General features: G+C 40.3%; 1 protein-coding gene across 3 annotated transcripts in view; it reads right to left on the bottom strand.

The window, feature by feature from the left end:
- Positions 1-395: 395 nt before the first annotated feature.
- Positions 396-26,965, bottom strand: part of fscn2b (fascin actin-bundling protein 2b, retinal) — a 45,521-nt gene continuing 18,951 nt past the window's right edge. The window contains exons 2-5 of one of the 3 annotated variants that reach the window (XM_072558593.1): positions 17,875-18,031; positions 15,492-15,613; positions 11,253-11,420; positions 396-2,351 (exon numbers count right to left, since the gene is read on the bottom strand). In XM_072558593.1, the coding sequence (XP_072414694.1) occupies positions 2,146-2,351; positions 11,253-11,420; positions 15,492-15,613; positions 17,875-18,031 (653 nt within the window). In that variant the 3' untranslated portion in view covers positions 396-2,145. Of the gene's footprint in view, positions 2,352-7,914; positions 8,953-11,252; positions 11,421-15,491; positions 15,614-17,874; positions 18,032-26,965 lie in introns of those variants that run through there. The other 2 variants (XM_072558594.1, XM_072558595.1) reach the window with 2 other exon arrangements.

Here is a 26,965-nt window from a genome sequence, read left to right as displayed (position 1 = left end):
ATGTAAAATTGACCTGCATAATGATGTGCTGTCAGGTACTATTCACTTGTTTATTAATGAAGGGATTCTTCATTCATAAAGTCCATTTCATTATATCTGGAAATCTAAATGTTTACATGGATTATTCATTTTTGCCTTGAACATTGGGAAACCTGCAGGTTGGAAGAATTGCTTTCACTAAATTCCATTTTGCACGAGAGAGTGATCAATGTGCTTGTCCCAGTCAGCAAATCATCAGTGACAATCTTGGTGCATCTACTTTATACACTGCTGATTCCGTGATGTTAAAAATGTCCGTATCGTGGGGAAGGAGTTGCAAACAGTGTGATAACCTGAAACGTCACAGATCACAGCAAATCAACCTTTAGTTGTATAAAGTAAAAGTATTGCAATGATCCAGTAAACTCTTTATTAAAACTTTCAGTCACAGCTCCTATTTTATTATAAATATGATGATAAATGTATTTGTTTTCATAATTTGGTTTTTGATCAAGTTACTCTAAACACTGAAGCAGTAGTATCCCAAAGTAACAATGGAGCATTCCACAGGATGACTGGCATTGACTGTACTCATTAACTCTCAAACAGAACACTGCTTAGATTTCTTCAATGGTGTGCCCTAACTTACAGTAACATTTACCAGGAAAAAGGTTTTATCCAAATAATACAGATCCAAATTACAAAGTTTTCTGTAACATGAAACAAATCAAACTAGTTTAACTATATACACAATCCAGATATACAATTACAAATGAAAATATACAAAAACCTTGCACACAGATATGTGTATGTGAAGTGGTAAGCCAAATCTGTCTAGCACAATCAAAGATAGATCTGAATTGTCATATCACTGAGAAATTGCATGTGGCTTTGGTCTTAGTGATCAGGGGACAATAGAGATTTTATCAACAAAGTGCAACTATGGTAGAGTTGTAGAAAATAAACTTGAGATATTCAAGAAATGTGTGCTGGACCCCAGATGTTTAAAATATTTCTAATCATTTTGATTAGATTAGATTAGATTACTTACAGTGTGGAAACAGGCCCTTCGGCCCAACAAGTCCACACCGATCCGCCGAAGCGCAACCCATCCATTCCCCTACATTTACCCCTTTATCTAACACTACGGGCAATTTAGCATGGCCAATTCACCTAACCTGCACATCTTTGGACTGTGGGAGGAAACCGGAGCACCCGGAGGAAACCCACGCAGACACGGGGAGAATGTGCAAACTCCACACAGTCAGTCGCCCATGAGCTGTGGTTACTCTTTTTTTTCAATCTCCTGATAGTTTTCTCCCATTGCTTTCCTGCTTTTCTAGAAATAGAAATTCTTAACATGGTATGATTGTATTGACACTGGCAATCCTCCCGTACCTGGTTGAAGTGGCAATTTGTATAGTGGGGATGTGGGAGATACTTAACTATGAGTCTGAGATCAACAGACAAGTACATTCCAACACAAGTAATGAAATGAATATCAGGATCAGAACTGGGAATGCTAGCTGAGTTCTGTATTGCAAGCCTATACTATGTCAAAGCAAAGATTTTTTTAAAGCATTTTTATTTAAAAAGAAATCACATTTTTGAGCCAATTTAGATTCTATTTGTCTTAGACTTAATTTATCTGCCATCATTATTAAGTAACACAATTTTCTCTGTCAGTTACAGTGGATTTGAATTATGTTGGATTTTATAAAATGAGTAATATTCATAATTTATTTCACCTTTCTGTACTATACTGCTGCAATATCTATTCAATTGTCAAATAATCGTGTTACAAATAATGCTGATAACTACAAAACAATCAGTTAACATAAACTAGTGTGAGTTTGAAAAAAACTTATCCTGTATTAAATATCAAAAAACAAAGTCCAAGAAATAACATCCTTGAATGAGACAGTGATGTCAAATGTATCAGCTATCAATACCTCATCAAAGTGCTAAACATTTATATTGTGAGATTTTAAGTTGTTCCATATTACCGATTACAAATTGAAATGCTGGCTTTATCAAAGGAAATGAATCAACATTTGAATATCAATCTCTGCAGACAATCCTCCACTTTTGCTTTCTCTGTCCTTCAGGTTGATGGCAAGGAATACAGCTAGAGTTCCTATATTCTACTGAGGCTGCTTCTATTCTTTAATATTCCCATAATGTTGAATTGTCCACTTCATCAGCATCCGCCCTAAGTGTGCCTGCTTGATTTCCTCGCAGATACTTTTTGTTCTTTGCTTTGATAGCCAGTCGACCGTGATCTCGGAATTCTAAGTAAAAGTCTTCAGGAATTACACTGTCAGTACAGATTGTCCCAGTACTGGAAGTGTACCAGAACTTGCCATCAGAGCCTGTGAAGAAAGAACATGCGCTCAGGAATACGAGGACAGAGAGCTAGTGCCCATCAAACAATATTATAAAGACAACCATAAAAATTGATCTCCTCAATACACAATCCGACTTCGTGTCTTTATTAATTGCACAACATCGCTCCTCATTGTGCTTTCCTTACAAATTTACTGGTATGGGGATAGTGACGTCAATTTATGGTTTAAAATTTCACTCGATTGGTTTCCTTTACTCTCTTTTTTTAACACCTATGACTCATGAAACATTTTGGCACTCTGAATGTGACTTCTCTATTTCTTCATCAGTCCAGGCATTGGAACAATTAGTTAATTCTTTGAAAATTAACCATTCTTGAGGTGTGGCATCACTAACAATGCTGGCATCTTGCTCCCTGAAAATGTAATGGGAGTCCATCTTCTTGAATTGCTGCAGAATCAGCATGGGACTTTAGAGATGTACGTGTCAGAGTGGGTGAGAATAGCAAGTTTCCCTCCTGAAAGGCATTAGTGAACAGTTGTGTTTTGAATTCAACAGCTTCATGGTCATTTTCTGCTGCCATCAGATATATATTTTTCAGCAGAATTAAAATTCTCAAACTGCCATGCTGGGATTTGAATTCATGTTCTCTGAACTACTCCAGTAAATAAAAGTCAAAACAATGGTACTTTTAAAAGCGAGAGGAAGAGACAAAGGCAGCACATGGTCTGTGCAGGACAGAGAAAGAGAGAGAGAGAGAGAAAAAAAGAAACTCACACTGCTAACTGACACAGCAGTGAACCTGTGCAGGTACTACCTTTGCTGTTGAATTCATGTATCGCTGGAATGCATCTGGGAAATTAACAGTGAAATTCACAACTGATCCTGAAGGAACCTGTTTGGGAGAGGTCACTGTACAGAGAGAGATAAGTGAATAGTTTTAAGTGTGGCTTTGGGGCCTTGCTGAAAGTCTGCAGTAGTGAGTAGAGTGGGTTATTTCTTGATTATATGTTTTTATTGAGATATGTCTCTTGATTAAATTTAGAAATATAAGCCATAAGTATTAATTTAACTTGGAATAGTGTTTTGCAGAGGAATAAGATTATGTTATATTCTGGGTCTGTAGATTGGAAGAAGCAAAAATAACCCTTAGTAGAGTGATGTGCTCTTCTTGTTGAATGTGGGAGTTTAGGGAGAGTTTATGTATCACTGAGGATTATATCTGCAACAAATGCTGTTGGTTGTGAATCCTATCAGATTGAATGGATCGGTTGGATTGACAGTGAGAGACAATGAGGAATTTACAAGAGCAAGAAAATGTGACCAATGGCAGTTATAGAAAGGGAGAAAAGTCACAGATACAGTCACACAGATGGGGTAACTCCAGGAAAGGTAAGTGAGATGGGCAGGTAGTGCAGGAGTCTTCTGTGGCTATTCCCATTTCAAACAAGTATGTTGTTTTGGAAAATGTAGGGGGTGATGCATTCTCAGGGGAATGTAGCATGAACAGCCAAGTTTCTGGTATCGAGACTGGCTCTAATGCAATGAGGGCTGCATCGGATTCCAAGAGATCGATTGTATTAGGGGACTCTCTAGTCCAAAGCATTGACAGATGTTTCTGTGGCAAGCAGTGAAAAATCAGAATGGTGTGTTGCCTCCCTGGTGCCAGGATCAAGGATGTCTCAGAGAGGGTGCAGAATGTTCTCAAGGGGGAGAGGGCCCAGCAGGAGGTCATTGTACGCATTGGAAACAACAACATAGGAAGGGAAAAGGTTGAGATTCTAAAGTTAGGCAGGAATTTAAAATGGAGGTCCTTGAGAGTAGTAATATCTGGATTACTCCCAGTGCTATGAGCTAGTGAGGGTAGCAATAGGAGGATAGAGCAGATTAATTAATGGCTGAGGAGCTGTTGTATGGGAGAAGGATGCACATTTTTGGATCATTAGATCTGTGACCTGTACAAGAAGGACAGATTGCACCTGAATTGGAAGGGGACTAATATACTGGCAGGGAGATTTGCTAGAGTTGCTCGGGTGAATTTAAACTAGTAAGGTGGGGGGTTGGACCCAGGGATATAGTCAGGAAAGAGGTTAATCTAAGATTGGTACAGTTGAGAAAAGAAGCAACTCAATAGTCAGGGCAGGCAGTGACAAAGCAGAAAACTAGGTAGGACTGTTAAATGAATCTGAATTTATTTCAGATGAACTCAGGGCATGGTTAAGAACATGGCACTGGGATATCTTAGCAATTACAGAAACGTGGCTCAGGGATGGACAGAAATGGCAGCTTAATGTTCCAGGATACAAATGCTACAGGAAGGACAGAAATGGAGGCAAGAGAGGAGGGGGAGTGGCATTTTTGATAAGGGATAGCATTACAGCTGTGTTGAGGGAGGATATTCCCAGAAATACATCCAGGGAAGTTATTTGGGTTGAACTGAGAAATAAGAAAGGGATGATCACCTTATTGGGATTGTATTATAGACCCCCTAATAGTCAGAGGGAAATTGAGAAACAAATTTGAAAAGAGGTCTCAGTTATCTGTAAAAATAATAGGGTGGTTATAATAGGGGATTTTAACTTTCCAATCATAGACTGGGACTGCTACAGTGTTAAGGATTTACATGGAGAGGAATTTGTTAAGCATGTACAAGAAAATTTTCTGATTCAGTATGTGGATGTACCTACTACAGAAGGTGCAAAATCTGACCCACTCTTGGGAAATAAGTCAGGTCAGATGACTGAGGTGTCAGTGGGGGAACATTTTGGGGCCAGCGACCATAATTCTATCTGTTTTAAAATAGTGATGGAAAAGGGTAGACCAAATCTAAAAGTTGAAGTTCTAAATTGGGGAAAGACCAATTTTGATGGTATTAGGCAAACTTGCAAAAACTGATTGGGGCAGCTGTCCGCAGGTAAAGGAACAGCTGGAAAATGGGAAGCCTTCAGAAAAGAGATAACCAGAGTCCAGAGACAGATTATTCCTGTTAGGATGAAAGGGTGGTAGTTATAGAGAATGCTGGATGACTAAAGAAATTGAGGGTTTGGTTAAGAAAAACAAGGAAGCATATGTCAGATATAGACAGGACAGTATACTTAAGAGGGAAATCAAGAGGGCAAAAAGGGGACATGAGAAAGCTTTGTCAAATCCGGGTGAGGAGAATCCAAAGGATTTTTACAAATACATTAAGGATGAACGGGTAATGAGGGAGCGAATAGGGCCCCTTAAAGATTAGCAAGGCAGCCTTTGTGTGGAGCCGCAGGAGATGGGGGAGATACTAAACGAGTGTTTTGCATCAGTGTTTACTGTGGAAAAGGACAGTGGAGGAGGACATGCTGGATGTCTTGAAACACAAAAAACTGGATAAATCTCCAGGACCTGCTCAGGTGTACCCTAGAACTTTGTGGGAAGCTAGAGAAGTGATTGCTGGGCCTCTTGCTGAGACATTTGTATTATCAATTGTCACAGGTAAGATGCCAAAAGACTGGAGGTTGGCTAATGTGATGCCACTATTTAAGAAAGATGGTAAGGATAAGTCAGGGATCTATAGACCAGTGAGCCTGACATCAGTGGTGGGCAAGTTATTGGAGGTAATCCTGAGGGACAGCATGTACATGTATTTGGAAAGGCAAGGACTGATTAGGGATGGTCGTCAAGGCTTTGTACATTGGAAATCATGTCTCACAAACTTGATTGAGTTTTTTTGAAAAAGTAACAAAGAGGATTGATGAGGGCAGAGTGGTAGACGTGATCTATATGGATTTCAGTAAGGCATTCAACAAGGTTCCCCATGGGAGATTGGTTAGCAAGGTTAGATCTCATGGAATACAGGGAGAACTAGCCAATTGGACACAGAATTAGCTCAAAGGTAGAAGACAGAGGGTGGTGGTGGAAGGTTGTTTTTCAGACTGGAGGCCTGTGATCATTAAAGTGCCACAAGGATCGGTGCTGGGTCCACTACTTTTTGTCATTTATATCAATGATTTGGATGTGAGCGTTAAGAGGTATAGTTAGTAAGTTTGCAGATGATACCAAAATTGGAGGCGCAGTGGACAGCGAAGAAGGTTAACTCAGATTACAACAGGGTCTTGATATGATGGGCCAATGGGCTGAGGAGTGGCAGATGGAGTTTAATCTAGATAAATGCAAGGTGCTGCATTTTGGGAAAGCAAATCTTAGCAGGACATATACACTTAATGGTAAGGTCCTAGGGAGTGTTGCTGAACAAAGAGACCTTGGAGTGCAGATTTATATCTCCTTGAAAGTAGAGTCGCAGATAGATAGGATGTGAAGAAGGCATTTGGTATGCCTTCCTTTATTGGTCAGAGTATTTTGTAACGGAATTGGGAGGTCACATTGCAGCTGTACAGGACATTGGTTAGGCCACTTTTCGAATATTGTGTGCAATTCTAGTCTCCTTCCTATTGAAAGGATGTTGTGAACTTGAAAGGGTTCAGAAAAGATTTACAAGGATAGTGCCAGAGTTGGAGGATTTAAGCTGTAGGGAGTGGTTGAATAAGGTGGGACTGTTTTTCCTGGAGTGTCAGAGGCTGAGGGGTGACCTTATAGAGGTTTATAAAATCATAAGGGGCATGGATAGGGTAAATAGAGAAGGTCTTTTCCCTGGGTTGGGGAGTCCAAAACTAGGGGGTATATGTTTAGGGTGAGAGGGGAAAGGTATAAAAGAGACCTAAGGGGCAACATTTTCATGCAGATGGTGGGCATGTGTGGAATGGGCAGCCAGAGGAAGTGGTGGAGACTGGTACATTTGCAACATTTAAAAGGCATCTGGATGGGTACGTGAATAGGAAGGGTTTGGAGGGATATGGATCGGATGCTGGCAGGTGGGACTAGATTGGGTTGGGATATCTGGTCGGTATGGACGAGTTGTACTGGATGGTCTGTTTCCATGCTGTACATCTCTATGACTCTACTGGGTCCAGCCAGGTCTCAGGGTATTAAGGACAGTTGAAACACTCCCAGTTATAACCTCAAATTATTTATTCTTCAATCAAATTGCCTGGGATTAGTTGACTCAGATAAAAATTGGAACCTTCCAGGTCCATATAGTTCACATTGGAAAGTGAGTATGCCGATTGAGCCATTAAAGCTTCCTGTGCAGTTTCATGGTCGTGTGTAGTTGGACAACCTGATGTTGTGTTTGGTGACTTTCTTTCAATCTTGCAGTATTTCAGGATTTTGAAACTTATACAGCCCTTTTGAATTATAAAGTAGGATGAATAATTTCTGTGCATCATCACATTTTGTGAATAAATTGCCCTAATTATTCCAGGGTAGAACAATTCATTAATTTACAGAATATGAATAGATTTTCAAAGTTTGCAGCGTTTTATTTCAGTTTCTCACCATCTTCCAGTCTTATGTTTATTACACCTAATTTGACTGGGAGACTCTGCTTGGCATGATATCCCTGTGTTTTTAATGCCAGTGCCTCCCTGTATTTATAATGGATAAGCAAATGATGGCAGCAAGCTTTTCAAATTCTGACAAGAAAACAGAGCTCACATTTATATAGCACCTTATCATGTCCTCAAGATGTTTTGAAATAATTCCTATACAATGAATTGCTTTTTGTTCCAAAATCTCACTTTAATTTTTCTGTAGGTCGGCGTGGCAGTCAATTGTACATAGCAAAGTTTGACAAATGCAATTGTATGTGAATAATTGATTTAATGTTGGTTAAGGATTGTGGATTGATCAGCACACCAAGAAAACTCTTTGCTTCTCATTAGGTAATGCAATAGAATATTTTTATGTCCGTGTGAAATGGTGAAGAAGATCAAGGTTAATACTACCAACCTGGTGGTCAGCAGACAAGCAGTCATTTAAAAGGGAACAATATACCTGCATGCTTATATCTCAACCCCTAAGCACCATTTTAAATCTGAACGTGCAAAATAGTTCCTCATGAATTTATACATCCTGATTGCATTTGAACAGGAAATCTTCTGCAAAGGAAAAGTCATGGTCCTCCCTGATCTAAACTCCCCTCATTCCCTTCCATGAGATACTCAAAAAAATACCCTCTGTTACTTTTGGAGGATGGCCCTGGGCTCACTCAACATTTTTACAATGGACTTTGCTCTGAGCACCTGGCTACCTGACAGCTGAATGAAGCCTGCCCCCTTAAATTTTCCCAATCTCCTGCTGCCATGGGGATATAAGAATTAATCCACTCTAGGTGAAAATCTATATCAGGGATACTGTTTAATATCCCATCCAAACCAGCATTTCACATAATGCACCACTACCTTGGCCAGTTAATGTGCTCAAGTCGTGCACTGTGATTTGAACCATTACCTTTCTGGCTCAGGGTTGGAAGTGTGATTGTATTTGTACATTAAATCTGTATCTCTCCTTTTCCAAGTATCTGTAATTACTGGCTAAATCCTTACTGGGTGCATAAGATGAGACTTACCTTTGGGGCCTCAAAAATAAATCTGCAGACAACTCACAGATATGAAGATCACTACTGCATTAAGACTTTACTCCATTGGATCCTTCAAACCCATTGCTAGTACAATAACAAATCAGTCAATTAACTGTCCTTCGGGGTAACAAGTGAGAAATGAAGGCTTCTACAGGTAAAGACAGTCATCAGTCTCTCTGCAGTCAAGACACAAGATTGAAAGAAAGAGTGTTTACATTGTTCTTCTCATGACGATCAAAATGTCTCAAAGTGCTTTATAACCAGTTAAGTACTTGGGGAGTGTGGTTATTGTTTAGTGCAGGAAATGCAATGGTCAACTTTGCACACAGCAAACTCTTACAAACGGCAATGTGACAATGATCAGTGAATTTATTTTCTTTGATGTGGAGGTGCCTGTGTTGGACTGGGGTGGGCAAAGTTAAAAAACATACAACATCAGGTTATAGTCCAACAGGTTTGTTTGGAAGCACTAGCTTTCAGAGTACTGCTCCTTCATCAGGTAGCTGTGGAACAGAATCATAACACACAGAATGCTATAAATTCCACAGCTACCTAATGCAGGAGCGGTGCCCCGAAAGTTAGTGCTTCCAAGTAAACCTGTTGGACTATAACCTGGTGTTGTGTGATTTTTAACTTTGTTTTTTTGATATTAATGGAGGGATTAATATAGGACATGACACCAAGGATAATTCTCCTGGTCTTCAAAATAGTGTCATGGGATGTTTACATTTACTCTGGAAGAAAGATGGGGCTTTACTTAATATCTCATTCAAAAGACAGAAATTTATAAGAAATTTATTTTGAAATATAAATACGTACATACACAACATGTACCTAAGAGAGTCACATATTCCTTAAATTTGATGTTTTGGACAGGATATTCTATAATAATTACATTCATTGTTGGTGCATGACGAAAAAGGTATTTCTGATTTATGAAAGCTATCTAAATTAACACAATTTAAATAAACACTCTGTCAGCTTATTGCACATTGGACTAGATTGGCACTGACAGCCAGTTAATTCTAACATAATATTGCAATCCTGACAAAATCTATGACTAAAAATGAGAGCAATGTTTGAAACTCATAGGGCCAGCAAGTCATATAGCACGGAAGAGGCCCTTCAGCCCATCACGTCTGCAACAATCTATTCACATTAATCTCACTTTCCAGCACTTGGCCAATAGCATTGAATGTAATGACATTAGATGAGTATGCTCATCTGAATACTTTTTAAAGGTTGTGAGGTTTCCTGTCTCTACTACCTTCCCAGGCTGTGCATTGCAGACACCCTACACCCTCTCAGTGTGTCAGGGTTTCCTCCAATCCCCTCTAAATCTCCAGCCCTTCACCATAAAATTATGTCTTCTCATTAATGACCCTTCAACTAAGGAGAACATCCATCTTGTCCATGCCCCTGATAGTTTTATACACTTCAACCAACTTTGAAGGGAATCTCTCAAGATAAATGGTCCTTTAAGATTTTTAGTAGCACCCTACATAATGACCCTTCAGGTCTCAGAGTGACAGGCCTGCAGCAGGAAAGCAACTTAATTAGCTGGTAGACTCTGCCATCTTCCAAGAATTAAGTTCTGGACAAGAAGGCTGATGTGTGACTTTCCTATCACATCACCAACTGAGGGAATTAAATGGCAATTAATGACTATTTAAGGATCTCGTGAGAACCTCTTCCTACCTGGGCTGGAATTATGTCTGGTCCAGACAGTATAAATAAGAGATAGCCCGCTTGACTAGTGAAGCATTGTGGGTAGTTTACTAGTTGCAGGGTAAGGTCCCTTGACCTGCACTAAATTGGGAATGATGGAGGGACTGGACATTATGCAGGTAGTATCACTTTCAGCCAACCACCAACACCCCCTGACACACACTTACTTATGAATTTACTGACCACCCCCATCTGCCTGTTATCCCCAACCCCAGAAATCCGGTCCCATAAAACATCTTCCAGACACCTTGTTCCTTGCCATCTTGTTGTTCTTCCTGCAGCAGCCATGATTTTCACCCCCACCCCCCCCCCCCCCGATGATGCTGCCAAGGCTGACAACTGAGAGCCTCTGATTGGCTGGTAACTCTCGCTGACTGGACATCTTATCCTGGGGACCTGATTTTACAGAACAGCCCATTGTTGGCCTCTAAGCTGCCTGATTGCAAGAAGATATGACGGGCCTTCATGTGAAGAGTCAGCTCAGGTGCCCTACCACCTTTGGAATAAGCGAGCAAGATACCTGATGACTCTGCCCTGTAACATTATATCTTTGTTTCGGTGAAAATTTGTGCACAACAATTTATCTGATGGTGATAAAATTTATCCTAAGCATGTTAGCACATTAAAGTATGTTATAGCGACTGTTCTTGAGGCCAAACCAAAGGGTCAAGAGGCTCCTAAAAAACAATGAGTTATTCAATGCTTTAAAACGGAAAAATCCATTAATGTGCAGAGTCCAGGCTCTCACCTTTAATATGATAAGCTCCATTCTCAGACACGAGGTGAAAGACATCATAAACTGACCGATTTGCATCAAGTGTGCTGGAGCTTTTGTGGTGACAGACAAATCCATGGTCTCCTCGTAGTACTAGGATGGGCCTATTAATGAGCCTCAATGTAAACTCCTCATCTTCCCCTAAAGCAACATCAAGACAGAAATATCACCTTAATTTTGTCTCAGCTCTCAGCTTCAGTTGTGATGAAATGCAATCATCATTCTGGGGACATTTTCCTGCCTTTTGTCTTTTCATCCTGGATCAATTTCGGCATTACAACAAGAATGCAAAGGAAACCAAATTGTGCTGTTTATGTAAACAAATGCATTAGCAATCATTTCTCAGTTTCGTATATCAGCAAAGATGTTAACCTGAAGTAGTTTCATGTCTTTATTAAACTATCAGGCAAGAAATTCATATGGAGGCACAAACATTTGTTACTGATAGCTTGTGGGCCATTTCAAGCAAACAATGTTCAAGTATGATGTGATCTATATGGACTTCAGTAAGGCATTCGACAAGGTTCCCCATGGGAGATTGATGAGCAAGGTTAGATCTTACAGAATACAGGGAGATCTAGCCATTTGGATACAAAACTGGCTCAAAGGTAGAAGACAGAGGGTGGTGGTGGAAGGTTGTTTTTCAGACTGGAGGCCTGTGACCTGTGGCCACAAGGATCGGTGCTGGGTCCTCTACTTTTTGTCATTTACATAAATGATTTGGATGCAAGCATAAGAGGTACACTTAGTAAGTTTGCAGATGACACCAAAATTGGAGGTGTAGTGGACAGCAAAGAGGGTTACCTCAGATTACAACAGGATCTGGACCAGATGGGCCAATGGGCTGAGAAGTGGCAGATGGAGTTTAATTCAGATAAATGCGAGGTGTTGCATTTTGGGAAAGCAAATCTTAGCAGGACTCACACACTTAATGGTATGGTCCTAGGGAGTGTTGCTGAACAAAGAGACCTTGGAGTGTAGGTTCATAGCTCCTTGAAAGTGGAGTCGCAGGTAGATAGGATAGTGAAGAAGGCATTTGGTATGCTTTTCTTTATTGGTCAGAGTATTGAGTACAGGAGTTGGGAGGTCATGTTGCGGCTGTACAGGACATTGGTTAGGCCACTGTTGGAATATTGCATGCAATTCTCATCTCCTTTCTATTGGAAAGATGTTGTGACACTTGAAAGGGTTCAGAAAAGATTTACAAGGATGTTGCCAGGGTTGGAGGATCTGAGCTACAGGGAGAGGCTGAACAGGCTGGGGCTATTTTCCCTGGAGCGTCGGAGGCTGAGGGGTGACCTTATTGAGGTTTACAAAATGACGAGGAGCATGGATAGGATAAATAGGCAAAGTCTTTTCCCTGGGGTTGGGGAGTCCAGAACTAGAGGGCATAGGATTAGGGTGCAAGGGGAAAGATAAAAGAGACCTCAGGGGCAACTTTTTCATGCAGAGGGTGATACGTGTATGGAATGAGCTGCCAGACGATGTGGTGGAGGCTGGTACAATTGCAACTTTTAAGAGGCATTTGGATGTGTATATAAATAGGAATGGTTTGGAGGGATATGGGTCGGGTGCTGGCAGGTGGGACTAGATTGGGTTGGGATAGCTGGTCAGCATGGACAGGTTGGACCGAAGGGTCTATTTCCATGCTGGACATCTCTATGACCCTATGACTCTATGAAGTTTAGAAAGGACTTTTAACAATCAAAATTCCTCTGTATGTATTTTTATAGTTCCCTGCAATTAAATCTCAAATGAAGTTTAAATTGTACATATTTAATGTAAGTTATTTGCATATTAATTTACAAAACCTATTATTGCTTTCCCTTGTTTCTTGATAAATAATTCTACAGTTAAAGCATATGTCACATTCTAAAACATTCAAGTTATTGAGATTCTAATCTTCATGCTTTGAAACACATGTTAAAGGTGATGATTTTGAAACTTAATTAAGAGCAATCACGTGTGAAACCAAGTAGTAATTGTAATTGTTATATGAATACTGTTGTAGGTTAGATGTGGTCAACATATCTTGCGCATCAACCAAAAAACAATTTCTTCTGGAATCTCAGATTGTGAATGATATTTTGGTTCTAATAATAAGGGATGAGCTAAGTGAGTTTAAATTGGATTTGGAATCCTTATTGTAGCACCTCATTAAATCTTTTCCCCTGAAATTGCACTGTTAGTGCCCAATATGTTTGCATTTTCATGAATTCCTGGCCTATCATTTGAATGAGGAAATGACCTGTTCAAGTCTTAACTGAAATAACTGTCACCAAGTCAACCTCTATTTACATGCGCATAGCACTTGACACTGATCCAGCTTCCTGAGAGGCAGCTCCCGGAATGAACAGATCCTCTGACATGTGTGTTTATATCTGTCAGTCAAGATTCCCTGACCTACCACGTTAACAGCCCCAATCAGGGAACTCATATTCTGTGAGGTCCACCTGGCTGAACTTGTTACAATCACAACATCCCTCCTCCTCTAAGTCTGGGGATGTAGGCCTATTCTTTCTCTTGTGGCCTTTTCTGGGGTGTTTTCACAGCGTAAATGGTTCTTCCAACTCAGCCTCAGATACAGACCGTATGTACCAGACCATAGCCCGCCTCTTGCATTCATGAGAAGCGTCAACTCAGGTGTCTTACAACCTTTGGAATAAACGAGCAAAGCACCTGACGAGTGGTAACTGAACCAGCTACTTTTCAAATGAGACTGGAACTTAATATGTAAAAGTTCCCTGGTATAGGTTCTCAGTCTAGCTGAGGTCTTATGTAATCTTAAGGGTTGGAGTCCATAGCGAATTTTGTTAAAGACTGGTTCTGCAGTCAGTGATACCATGCTAGTATCAACCTCCATTAGAAGCAGGTGACCATTTAACCAGACATTTGTTTCGATTGGTTCTGATCTGGATGTTGCTCAGCAATTTCACTGTTCCTAACCAGCTGTAGGTGGGCCTTCCAGGGTATGCATTCTCCTGGATACTGGCTGAGGAGTTCTCTTAATCAATTCAGGCCAACTGGGACTCTTCCACTGTCTTTGTTCACATACCAGCAGCAACTACAATGGCTGGCAGGTGCGGATCCTGAGGAAAATGTTAACCACTTGGCCGAGGTTTAGCTTTGTTTTGGGGTTTTGCTGTGGGCTGACTGATAGTTTGTCTGTTCAGGATATGTGCTGAGTGAGGCTATACAATTACCTTCACTCAAATAGTGTTCCCCAAGCTCAGTTGAAAAGGTGAGGGTGTCCACTTCCGTTGGAATACCTTGTAAATTATATACTCCACTTGCTGCATTTTCCAATGACAAAGCCAGATGCTGTGCTCACTTGATGTTCAGTTGGGCTTCAGCTAGTAGGTGCTTTTGCATAGATACATCATTAATCCCACATACCAAATGGTCTCTCTGCATCTCACTAAGGGTTAAACCAAAGTCACATTCCTCTGCCAGCCAACTTAACCTCGTCAAAAATCCCAACATGGATTCCCTTCGTTCTTGAGCTGCCAAGTAAAATCAATAGCATCTCAGAATTAGAGGAGGCTTGGGGTCATAATATTCTTTAACTAAATCCATCAACTGTTGAAAGGTTTCAGCATCTGGTACCTCAGGAAGTGTTAGGCTCCTAATAATCGAAAAAGCTGTCGGCCCACAAGCTGTCAGGAGAATTACTCATTGTTTTTCATCTGCTGCAATGTCATTTGCACAGGAAAAATAACACATTCTTTCCATATACTGGACCAGTCTTCGATGGCAGGATTGAATGTCAAGCTTCCCAAATAATGGCTTGATGCCAGAAATGCTTAAAAGCGAATTTCTTTAGGAATATATTATTTTCTTTCATTGCCACTGAAATAACTCCACAGAGGCCGGTAGCCTATCACCAAATAACTCTGTATTTAAATATGCATAGTGCTTGAGTCTGCTCTCAGAATTCCTGTTTCTATCTGTCAAATAGCGCACCCTGATTGGGGCTGTTAACCTGGTCCAATCAGGGAACTCATATTCTATGAGGTCTACCTGGCTGGCCTTGTTACAATCACTAAAATAATTTTGTTACACAAAACCCTTTAATGTGAATAGTTTAATCCCAATAGGCATGACTAAGAATTATTTGGCATTGGTACATAGTAGTTACTGAAAATAACACAGTTAACACCATCCATCTGCAGCTCAGCTTTTTAAAGTTTCTTTCAATCTGGATTAACTCACCAACTGAATCACTCACTGATGCAAGATGCCCATTTTTCTTTGTACAAATATATTTGCCATTGTTAGCCTTGATTGCTATTCTTCGTCCACGCCATTCAATTTCAAACATACAGTTGGCATCTCTGGATTAGAAAGAGGAAAATAATCTGTTCAGAGAATTGGTCATCTTCTCAGCAGTCATCTCTCACTAAAGCTAAAATGTACACCATTTCTGTGTACATTAAAGTATTCATTAAAGTTAAGTAAGGTGCATATTACAAACTCTACATTGTGACCAGCCCACATCACAATTATATGTAACATTACACATGTAATAACTGTAACACAATCAACATTATGTGATTCAAGCCTGGTGAGATAGTGGGAATGACATTGTGGGAATGATTTCGATGACAAGTGAATGATATTTTGTTCACAGGGTTTGGAAACAAAGTGACAAAATGCATAGTGATTATGGCAATAACATAAATGCACTTTGGGACATAATTCACGCTTTGGAGTTCATTCAGAATTTAGGTTGTTAAGTAAAATAGGCATTACCTGCCTGTTCTATATCTCTCTGATTTTTATTCCCACTTATTAACAATTATTACTTCCATTCCTGTCCTGAATTTGTGAAAGGTGTTGTACAAAGGAAATATTTTATTTTACTGATTAGCTCTCTTTCTTCCAGTCCTATACCATTATTAACTTTAATTTACACCTCCAGCAATTAGGATTGACTTCTCCAATTAGCTCTTTCCAGGCCTCACTTCATGTTCCCTTTGCAAATCCATAGATACACCAGAATTCCATTGCCCATGTTCTCTACTGTGTGGACTACTGCATGTTATGTGTCCATTCTTTGTTCAGCTCTACTGGTGGTCTATAATCCTGTAAACCTCATTCTGAATGTCTTCGACCAAAGCGATGTTCCTTTAACTATATGATTCAGCTTGGAACTTGCCTCCTCTGACTCTACATAACTGTTTGTCCCTTTTCGTCTGCTCCACTTATGGAGGTTGATCGTGGAATCACTACTGCACTGCCCTCTTGAATCATTTCCCTCAAACACCAGAGGATGCGGTGGAGGCTGGTACAATTGCAACATTTAAGAGGCATTTGGATGGGTAGATAAATAGGAAGGGTTTGGAGGGATATGGGCCAGGTGCTGGCAAGTGGGAATAGATTGGGTTGGGATATCTGGTTGGCATGGACAGGTTGGACCGAAGGGTCTGTTTCCATGCTGTACATCTCTATGACTCTATGACTCTATGTTGCCATTATTTCTGACTTCAAACACCTGCCAGATGTGAAGTTCTTTGATCATTTGACAGATCGCACAAGTACACACACACAAATTGCAAGCAGGAGGAGGCCATTTAGCCTCTCAAGCTATTAGTGAGCTCTTGTGGTTAGGGGGACTGGGTGGGCGGGTGGGTTAAAAGGAACAAAATTCTCAGTGCATCAGAGAGCTGACTCCATCTTTCCAGCTTCCACATTTTCCTAACGTAGAGCAGGAGGCTGGCACCTCATTGGCAGCAAGTAAGGGCATTTTAAATACTTTAGTCAAGGTAGGAGGCTCTGATTTAACCTGCTTTGTAGCCTTGACAGGTTTTGCAGGCCTTGTGAAACCCAGCGGCTGAAGCAAGGCATGAAGTTGCAACTTTGTGGGCCAGGAGAAACAGGAGTCACCCCTTCCTGCTCCTCAAGCTCTTCTCTGTCTGATTACCCACCCCTCCCCAGGGCTGGGGATTGGCCAGTCCCACAGACCAGATTTCCCCATTGGGAACACAGAGTCATAGAATCATACAGCACAGGAACAAACCCTTTAGGCCAATTGACCATAATACCAAACTAAACTAATGTTACCTGCCTGTGCTTGGACTATGACCCTCCAAATCTTTCTTATTCATGTACTTATCTAAATGTCTTTTAAACTTTGTGACTGCATGCACATCTGCCACTTCCTCTGGAAGTTCATTCCACGTATGAACCACTCTCTTGAGTAAAAATGTTGCCATCGTGCCCTTTTTAAATCTTTCTCCTCTCACTTTAAAAATAGTCTTGAAATTCCCTAGGGAAAAGACACCTGCCATTCACCTGATCTATAAGGTGCATACTTTGAAGTTAAAATTCCAGTGGCAAAACTCCACAGCATTTATGCTGGTTTCTCAGTTACACAATCTATCCCAGGAAGTGTTCCAGCTGGTGTTTCGATGCTCCTGGCAAGGCTTTGAAAGTTAATATTTGGGCTGGTGTGTAAATGGCTGGTTCAAATGTAGAGGTGGACACTGTCAATGGGTTTTGTGAGCTAACTGAGCAATACAATAGTGACCAGTCTAAGTTTATAATACTTTACACTATAACAAAAAATGTATTTTGAATGATTCAGGTAACTTGCATTTCAGAAGCAGTGCATTGGATTCCTCCATGATTCACCAATGTCCAGAAATGCCCTGTATGTGCACGTAAGATGCATTTTTTAGTTTCTTTGTTTATTTCCATTTGATAAGTTTCCTGATCTGTTTCTTCATCCTGATTGGCTGAGATATTGATACCTGACCAGAAAGAAAAATACAATGTGATTAAAATAATGATCTGGTTAGAAATTTCCGATAGTTGACAGGTGAAAAAACTGGTTCATTTTTTTCCTGGACATTTGCTTGGTCACAACCATTCAGCGTTGTGGGATCATAACTCACAAAAGGTGATTACAGCAGTTACATTTAAGAATACACTTTGTGAAAGAAAGGAATTGACGCATATCTTGGAAGAACCAGAAAAAAATATAAGGTGCATTTGTACCATGAACAGTGGCATGCTATAAAAATCAATGTAAAAGGTTAAATAATTGATTTGTTAAACAATTTTATTTGCATTCTTCAGAGCAACAGTATCAGCGATTGGTTTGAAAATATCAAATCTAGCATGGGAGGTATAAATGTATACTTTCTCTCTTTTTGTATCCTTCACTGACTCCTCAAAGCCTGTCCTCCATCTACTGTATAAGGCACAAGTCAGGCATCTAATGGAATACTCCACACTTGCCTGGATGGGTGCAGCTCCAACACCACTCAAGAAGCTTTATACCATCCAGGCCTTTACTTGCACCATATCCACAAGCATCCACTTCCTCCACCACCAACACTCAGCGTATACCACATCCAAGATGCACAATAGAAGTTCACCAAAGATCTTTAGAAAGCATCTTCCAAACCCATGACCGCTCCCATTTAGAAGGCCAAGGGCATCAGATAGAGAGGAAACATTACCACCTGCAAGTTCCTCTCCAAGCCACTCACCATCCTGATTTGGAAATATTGAATCATAGAAACCCTATAGTCTGGAAGCAGCCATTGAGTCCATACTGAGCCTCTGAAGACCATCCCAACCAGACCACCCCCCCTCCCCGCCTCTCCAATCCTATACCCGTATTTCGCATGGCTAACGCACCTGATATGCACATCCTTGGATACTATGGACAATTTAGCATGGCCAAACCATCTAACCTGCACATCTTTGGACTGTTGAAGAAAACCCATACAAACATGGGGAGAATGTGCAAAATCCACACAGACAATCGCCCAAGGTGGAATTGAACCTGGGTCCCTGATTATGTGAGGCAGCAGTGCTAGCCACTGAGCCACTATACAACCCTATATCGCTGTTGCTGGGTCAAAATCCTGGAATTCCTTCACTAAGGGCATTGTGTGGCAACCTACAGCACGTGGCTCACCACCACGGGCAACTATGAATGGACAATAAACATTGGCCAGCCAGAGACAGTCACATCCTATGAATAAATGAAATAAAATTCTACATGGCAAACCAGTCATTCAGCCAACTGAGCTAAACAAGCCTCCAAGCTGAAGTTACACACTCTCTGGTACAGCCTAATTGATCAATCAGGGAAACAGAAAGTGTGAATCTTTCTTCAAATAAATGATTACTTGAAAAAGAAACACAGGAGGAGGAGAAATTAATCTTGAACGTTAACATAAAGAGTTTCAATGTCAGCTGCCCATCACATTCCACTTCTGGGATTTAGATGCTTTAACATCACCAGAACTGAATGATGACGGGAATGTATAAGAGGTGAGCACCTGTATCTAACTCCAGGCTCAGTGGTGGCACCCTTATCTCTGAAGTTTGTAGGTGTGTAATCCACTCCATAGAAAATAATCTAAAGGAAATCATTGCTACTGAAGGAATGGCTGATGCACTAGTAGTGCTATCTTTGTGCTATACATGGTCAAAGTAAGGTCCTGTCAAGCAAGTGTTAAACATCCTATTCAAAGAAGAGCAGAAGCATTTTCCTGGTCAACATCAAAAAGTAGATTCTCTGCTCATCCCATTCTCATTTGTGGGACCGTCTCATGTACAGATTGACTGTGTCATGCCCCAGTCTCTGCCTGAGGGTCACCTCATTCCCTTTGTGCATTGTATACCACTCCCCTGCCTCAAGGGAGATCAAAAGGAACATTTCAGAATGCTGTTGAAACAATGCCACTCCCTGAAACCAAACCAAAAGGTATTATCAAACTGAATGGATTATTCAAAGGCGGAAAGTCTGGCTGTTTCAAATTCTCAAGATGTTAAGCCTACAGCCAGAATATGTACTCAATGTAACCAGTCCCTTATTTGGAAAAGGACATTGAATTTGTCAAAGGTCACTTGATGAGACAGCTATGTTTTCAGTCTGCTTTTGAAAGGAAAATTCCCAGCTCTGTGACCTCAATTTGGGAAAGACTGCTCAGCATTTGGTTTGGAATTTACCTGTGAGTTGGACCAAACCTGGAAAAGAGTGCAGTTCTACAGATATGAGCAAGTAATCGGCCAGCATCCATTCATCAGCACAGTATGGAAAAATTAATACTACAGTAATAAAACCAAAACAGCCCTCCAGTCCACATCCATCTGTCACCTTCTCTCGTGCATTCCCTTTGCCCTATGCATGTCATTCATGACATCTCATGTCCCAATCCCCTGTACCATAATTCCCTCCGATCCAACATGCAAGCTTGTGTTCCAGTACATGTCTTCCATGTTCTCCATACCTCCAATCCAATCCATGCTCCCAATCCATCCCCATCTCCATCTATAGCTCCATGCCACCTTAGTGCCAACATGCCAACTCATATTCCCCATCTGCCAACCCTTACCCTTCCCTTCTTCCCTCCATGCAGCTTATCCAGTAATCCACTCTTGTACCCACCATGGGAAAACCTCAGGAACCTGCTAACAGAATATACTGTGCCCATTACTCTTGTCACTATTTTAAAAAGTACACCCACATTGATAAAAACAATGAAATCTCTTGAACACCCTTCAATTAATGCCATCATCGGGTTCATGTCAACAGACAAATGGAAAAAGCTTTCTTCAAAATCTCTTGATGTTTTGAAAGCCAAAGCCTAGCAGAGCTAAATCACTTGACAGGTTTGATTTTTTTTTGATGATTTGACATTTCTCTGACAACTTCAACAGTTCTGTGGCAGTTGGACAGTTCCAAGGGCGTATATACTTTCTGGGCACATTCGAGTATATTTCTAAAAATCTCAAAGGGTATCTGATACATCCCCCACTGCCCACCAAAGATGTTCCAGGGTTATATCAAAAGGGGTATCATAACTCTCCAGAAGTGTATCCTACGATCCAAACAAATCCATAAAGTGCAGAGCTGCTTTTAGCAAACACAAGGTTGCACACACTACCAGTCAAAATTCCATTTCAGTAGAGGCAGTTGATGATTTAAATGGCCTGTTGTCTCCATAAAATGCACATACATTAAAACTGAACTGACTCCACTCTCACCCTCTAACAATGGGAAATATTGTATTTGGAAGTGAGACTTCTTAAACAGTTAAACATTGAAAGTGGGAGATCCTAACACAGAGAAGGACTTCCATTTAAACGGTCCCAGCTCGCTTGTAAACCTGGCTCCAGCTCAGCACCGCCCTCATGACCTGTCCTACCTGCCTATCTTCCTTTCCACCTAACCACTTCACCCTCCTCTCTGACCTATCACCTCCATCCCCACCCCCATTCACCCATTGTACTCTATGCTACTTTCTCCCCACCCCCACACCCCTCTCATTTATCTCTCCACTCTGCAGGCACCCTGCCTCTATTCCTGATGAAGTGCTTTTGCCCAAAATGTTGATTTTCCTGCTCCTGGGATGCTGCCTGACCTGCTGTGCTTTTCCAGCACCACTCTAATCTAGACTCTGGTTTCCAGCATCTGCAGTCCTTGTTTTTATCCTGTAAGTTCAGCTACAAGAGATCTAATTGCTTACTGAGAATCCTTTGCTTCAATAGATCTTCACTTCAATATTAAAGTATTACCTTTACAAAGAAACTGCTGACCTGCCCTGACAGAGAATGAGATTATTATAAGATGAAGCTGTATTTTCTCTGCCACTTTTTTCTGATTTTGTGTGTGTGACAGTGTGTGTAAGATGAGTGAGTGAATGATTGGTGATAAGTTTGTGATAATAAATAACTTTGTCTTAAAATTGACAACGGTTTGCTGCTGGAATTATTTAATTGGTACACACACTGAGGGGAAGAAAGCACACACTTCTCTCATCATAAAAAAATGGTGATTACGGGCAGCAAGGATCAAATAAACTCTGTTTACAACAACTGGGACATTCCCATTCATTCCAACAGTTAATATACTTCACAAGTCATAGAATCACAGTATCATAGAATCCCTACAGTGTGGAAGCAGCCCATTTGGCCCATTGAGTCCACACTAACCCAACCCCCACACCCACCCTATATTCCTGCATTTCCCACCCATCTAACTTACACGTTCCTGAATACTACAGGCAATTTATCACGGCCAATTCACCTAAGCTGCACATCTTTGGGCTGTGGGAGGAAACTGGAACCCTTCATTGATTGTGAACTGCTTTGTAATGTCATGAGGACATGAAAGGCATATGATTCCTAATCCATCCAGCTATCTCTTCTGGATGTAAATGTGAGGGTGTTTGTAGATGATCACAGATATTTTCACAATGAAATGCTTTGCATGGGTACATGGAGCCTAGCACTATCTATGGAACTGTAAGGTAACAATGAGCCAACACCATCGGAACTTCAGGAAAGAAACAGGGAAATTTGGAGGAGAAATCTAAAGCAATTTTCGAATCAATGAACCTCCGAGCAGAAAGCAATCTATGATGTAAAATTCCAACTCCAATCACAGCCACTACATATTTCAATACAAGGTCTTATGAACATTTTTTCTGCCTAATTCAATGGGAAAACTCTCTTTTTGCACTTTGCTTTAAATTATAGATCTTCTTAGCCAATCATACAGTATAGAAGAGGCCCTTTGGCCCATCAGGTCTACACCGATATGTTAGAAACACTAGATCATCAACCTAATCCTAAATTACCAGCACTTGGTTCATGGCCCTGAGGGGTACTTATTGTCAGTGGAAGTATCTGCAGTCCTGTTCACAGCCATTGCTGGACCACCCTGTCCCAACATCATTGCAATAGAGAAAACATTATTTGTTGTGTATTTAAGAAGGTGGTTGAGTAAAAGGAAACTAAATTCAGTGTGTAAATCAAAAAAGAATCATTAAATTCTGATTTTATTTCTACCTGAGTGGAGAACAAATTTAGACAGAGTTTCAGTAACTTACTGTTCAAAATCATTGAAAAAATATATAGTATATTGGCATTGTGTCACATTTTAGTAAAATGCTGTTTAAAGCACAGTATTGTGGGAATAGCAGGCCAGTGCTTATAATAGTTGCTAATAACTTGTTTCCTCAGATGTTAGAAACAAAGCCATGGAAAACAATGAAAGGAACCAGTCTGATAAACAGTGGGTCTAGGGGAAGATTAATTGTTGTTGTTCCAATCATTCCATCACATAATTCATAAAGCACAAGTGGTAAAACCACTGACTGAAGAGAGTTGGGCCACGACTAACTGAAAATATTTAACAGCTGGTTGTTGAGATCATTATAAGGAGACTTTGTGTCGGCAATTTTACAAGTGTGTTTTGTTCTGGGCAAATCCAAGATTTCTACATGATCACTTGATTGTTCATTTATGTTGCACCTTTCAGCTTCAGTCTCAGACCATACTGTCTGCAGTGCAGACTTGTAGAATTGTCCCCAATATTTGATTGTAAGACACAAAGAAAGCTGTGTTGTTCCAAGCCACTTGTCTGAAATTTATTTTAATAAGCAAGTCAGAGGACCTGTGCACTCTTCAATGTTAGCTATTCTGTTGCCATGACAAGGACTGTCCTGATGCAGGATCATTGCATTTTTCTTCAATTCAGTGACAATCTCCTAATGCTGAGCAGAGATGCTGCTGGGAACCCACTCTACCTCTTTAGTAAGGCCTGGCCCAAGAAGATTGATCAGAATCTGGATCTGGATGGTGGAGAAGGCTCACCCTGACCTTTCCCTGGAGGGGCAATGAACTTGGAAAAATTCAACATGATCACTCTTTCCTGATGAAGGGCTTATGCCTGAAATATGGACTCTCCTGCTCCTCAGATGCTGCTTGACCTGCTGTGCTTTTCCTGCACCATACCTTTTGACTCTGATCTCCAGCATCTGCAGTCCTCACTTTCTTCTGATCACTCTGTGTTGACTGTGGCTTAGCAGGCAGCACTCTTTCAACTGAGTCAGATGGCTATGGGTTCAAGACAAACTCTAGGATCTGAGCAGAGCTTTCTAGGCTGATTCTCCAGTGCAATTCTAAGGGAATGCTGCATTGTCATTTATGTAAATATCTGCCCTCTCAGGTCTATGCAAAAAATTCTGTGGCAGTGTTTTGAAGAAAAGCATGGGAGTTACCTTTGGTGTCCTGGCCAGTCAACATCACAAAATATATTAACTCATCATTTACCCATTGCTATTTGTGATGTCATTTTATGACACTACAACAGTGACTAAATTTCAAAATAGTCTAATTGACTGTGAGGCACCTTGGGTCATTTGGTGTCTGTAAAAGCCACTATTACATGTAAGTCTTTATTTTCTCAATTTGAGATCTGACAGAATTGTAAGTAAATCCAGTATTTTTTCTTCCCCTGTTAATTTGCTTGGTAAATTATTCTAACAATGTGTATATTTGTAAATATTTGCCTTAAGTTAATTACTAAGTGCTTGACATTTAAATGATCAGAACTACCACTTGAGCTTGTGTTAGAGTAATAAACGGAGTTTATTTTATCCACTGATGTTTGAATTTATTACAATGATTAAGGTTGGTTTGGATAGATACAACAGTCTTTTCTCTTTGGCTAATCTTTTAAGGGTTAAACAGAGATTATGTAAATAGTTAATGAGGTAAAGGGTTGTTAATCCTTACATTAATGCTATGAGCAGGAAGTTGTCTCATTTACTCTACATTGCGTGCCAATGCTTGTAAGCCCATTACCTTCAGACAGAATCTGATGTGCAGTGCAAAATTATAATCATCTTCGTCATGGGAATAGATTATCTACTTTCTAATAGAAGGCGCAATGGAAATAGTTGGCCTATAAATCAACGTATTGCTGGAAAGCCTTTTAGACTGGAAATCTCCTGAATGGTCACACGTTAACTAATCTGAAAACTAATTTCTCCATATGCCACACCTCAGGAAAATCCAGCAAACACTTACGATGAAAATAGAACATAAACGTTACACAGCCAAAATTACAGTCAATGCAATGCACACCAAATGAAAGAATGTTTGCTGGAAAAATACTTGATAATCTACAGGTGAACAGGTCGAAGATGCATGTCATCAAGTAATGATTTTGACGGAGGGAAGATAGCTGATTGTATGGACAATGGGGAGCACTGGGGTGCTAAGTGTATCTTAATGGATGAGAAAGGCATCATAACTCATGTATGACAAGTAGCTTGCTGGAAAATTTGTTTGTTGATGTGAAACAAAATGAAGAATATAACCTGCTGTTCAAGGTATTCTGATTCAGGTAAGCAATCACTGAGCAATTAGGGCTGGACATAAGCTACCTACAGTGATTAACTTGATCTGTTCCCCATCTTCTCCTCCCACTCTGAACTAAATCCTGGCTTTATTCCTGTGGCAAGTCTGGTTGAGTGTCGACAGAAGTCATCGTCTATGTGGTTGGCGGATCTACCTGTGTTCAAACTTACAAATTCAACAATTTGCAACTGCAATTCCAAGCCCCTTAAACAGAATAACCTTGACCATTCAACAACAGCTTTCTGTTTTTGTTTCAAAAATCATAATACTGTAGCTACTTTTGTAACTTGTGGTTAATGATAAGAACTAAACTAAATGAAAAGAGTAATGTAGTGTTTCACCCAAACTGACACATTGTCAAATTGTAAGTGTGCAGCTTTGGATCAACAATTTGTAACTTGGCTAGGTGGCAAGAATGTTCATCTGTGTTGTGCAGGCTAGCAAGAGTTGTTTTCCTTCCACAGAGGTTTTCATTTTAACATCTTTCTTTAAAAAAGCTTCTTTTTGTTGTTGGGAGTTGCCAAGTCCACAGCAGTCAGCTAAGAAACCTACAAATCGGCTGGTTACCAGATCTGCTCATCCCTGTACAATGTCTGTGAAGATAACTAAAGCAGATACTAGGGCCTTCATTTGCAAATACAGCCTAGGTGGCTGCCAAAAGCTTTTGAAAATTGGCTTGACTCGACTTCAGTTCAATTGTCCTGAGTTTGGGGCCCATCACATTGTTTTGAATCCAGTAAAGTCAGCCCCATTTCCTCCTACAGTTTGTCATCTACATGGGCTTCTAATGGGCATTTCGTAAAATTCTGCATTAGAGATTATTAGCGATGTGAAGTCAGAGTTAACCTTGTGATATAACTGGTAATTGGTTTAGCGATATGGGACAGGAGTAGGGATAAAAGCATTATATTCTGATTGGTGTAAAATGACAAGTGGTGTTTCCTAAGACCTGTACTAGGGCCTCAAATTCTGATCATATATGAATACCTTAGTCAGATGAAGGAATAGAGAGTTATGTATTCAATTTTGAAGATGATACTAGATGAGTAGGCATTGTATCGATGATGCTGGAGGTTACAAAGGTTATACATTAAGTGACATAAAACAACTACACCAGATACAGTTCTGTGTAAAGGTCATTCACTTTGATCTGAGAAAGACAATTGGATATAATTTTCCAATGGTGGAAGACCAAGAGCAGAGGAATTTGGGTGACAATGTGCACACTTGAGTGAAAGCAAAAGGTAATCAAAAAGGAATGCTGGTCTTTATTTCAAGGAAGTGATGCTTTAATCATACTGAACTGGGTTATGCTGTTCAATTATTGGCACTGAATCTTTAGGAATACATATTAACTTCAGAGGGGGCATAATGCAAAGTTAGCAGTTACACCAAGGTTTAAAAGATTAAATTAAGAGGGAAGATTGCAAAAATGTAGTTTGTACAATTACGTTAAAAACATTGAGGATGATCACATCAAGGTGTTTAAAATTATAAAAGGATAGAAAAGAGTA

Source organism: Chiloscyllium punctatum, chromosome 39 (assembly GCF_047496795.1).
Source record: "Chiloscyllium punctatum isolate Juve2018m chromosome 39, sChiPun1.3, whole genome shotgun sequence".
NCBI lineage: Eukaryota > Metazoa > Chordata > Chondrichthyes > Orectolobiformes > Hemiscylliidae > Chiloscyllium > Chiloscyllium punctatum.
The sequence above is the reverse complement of the archived record's forward strand: the minus strand, read 5'-3'. Positions and strand labels throughout refer to the sequence as shown.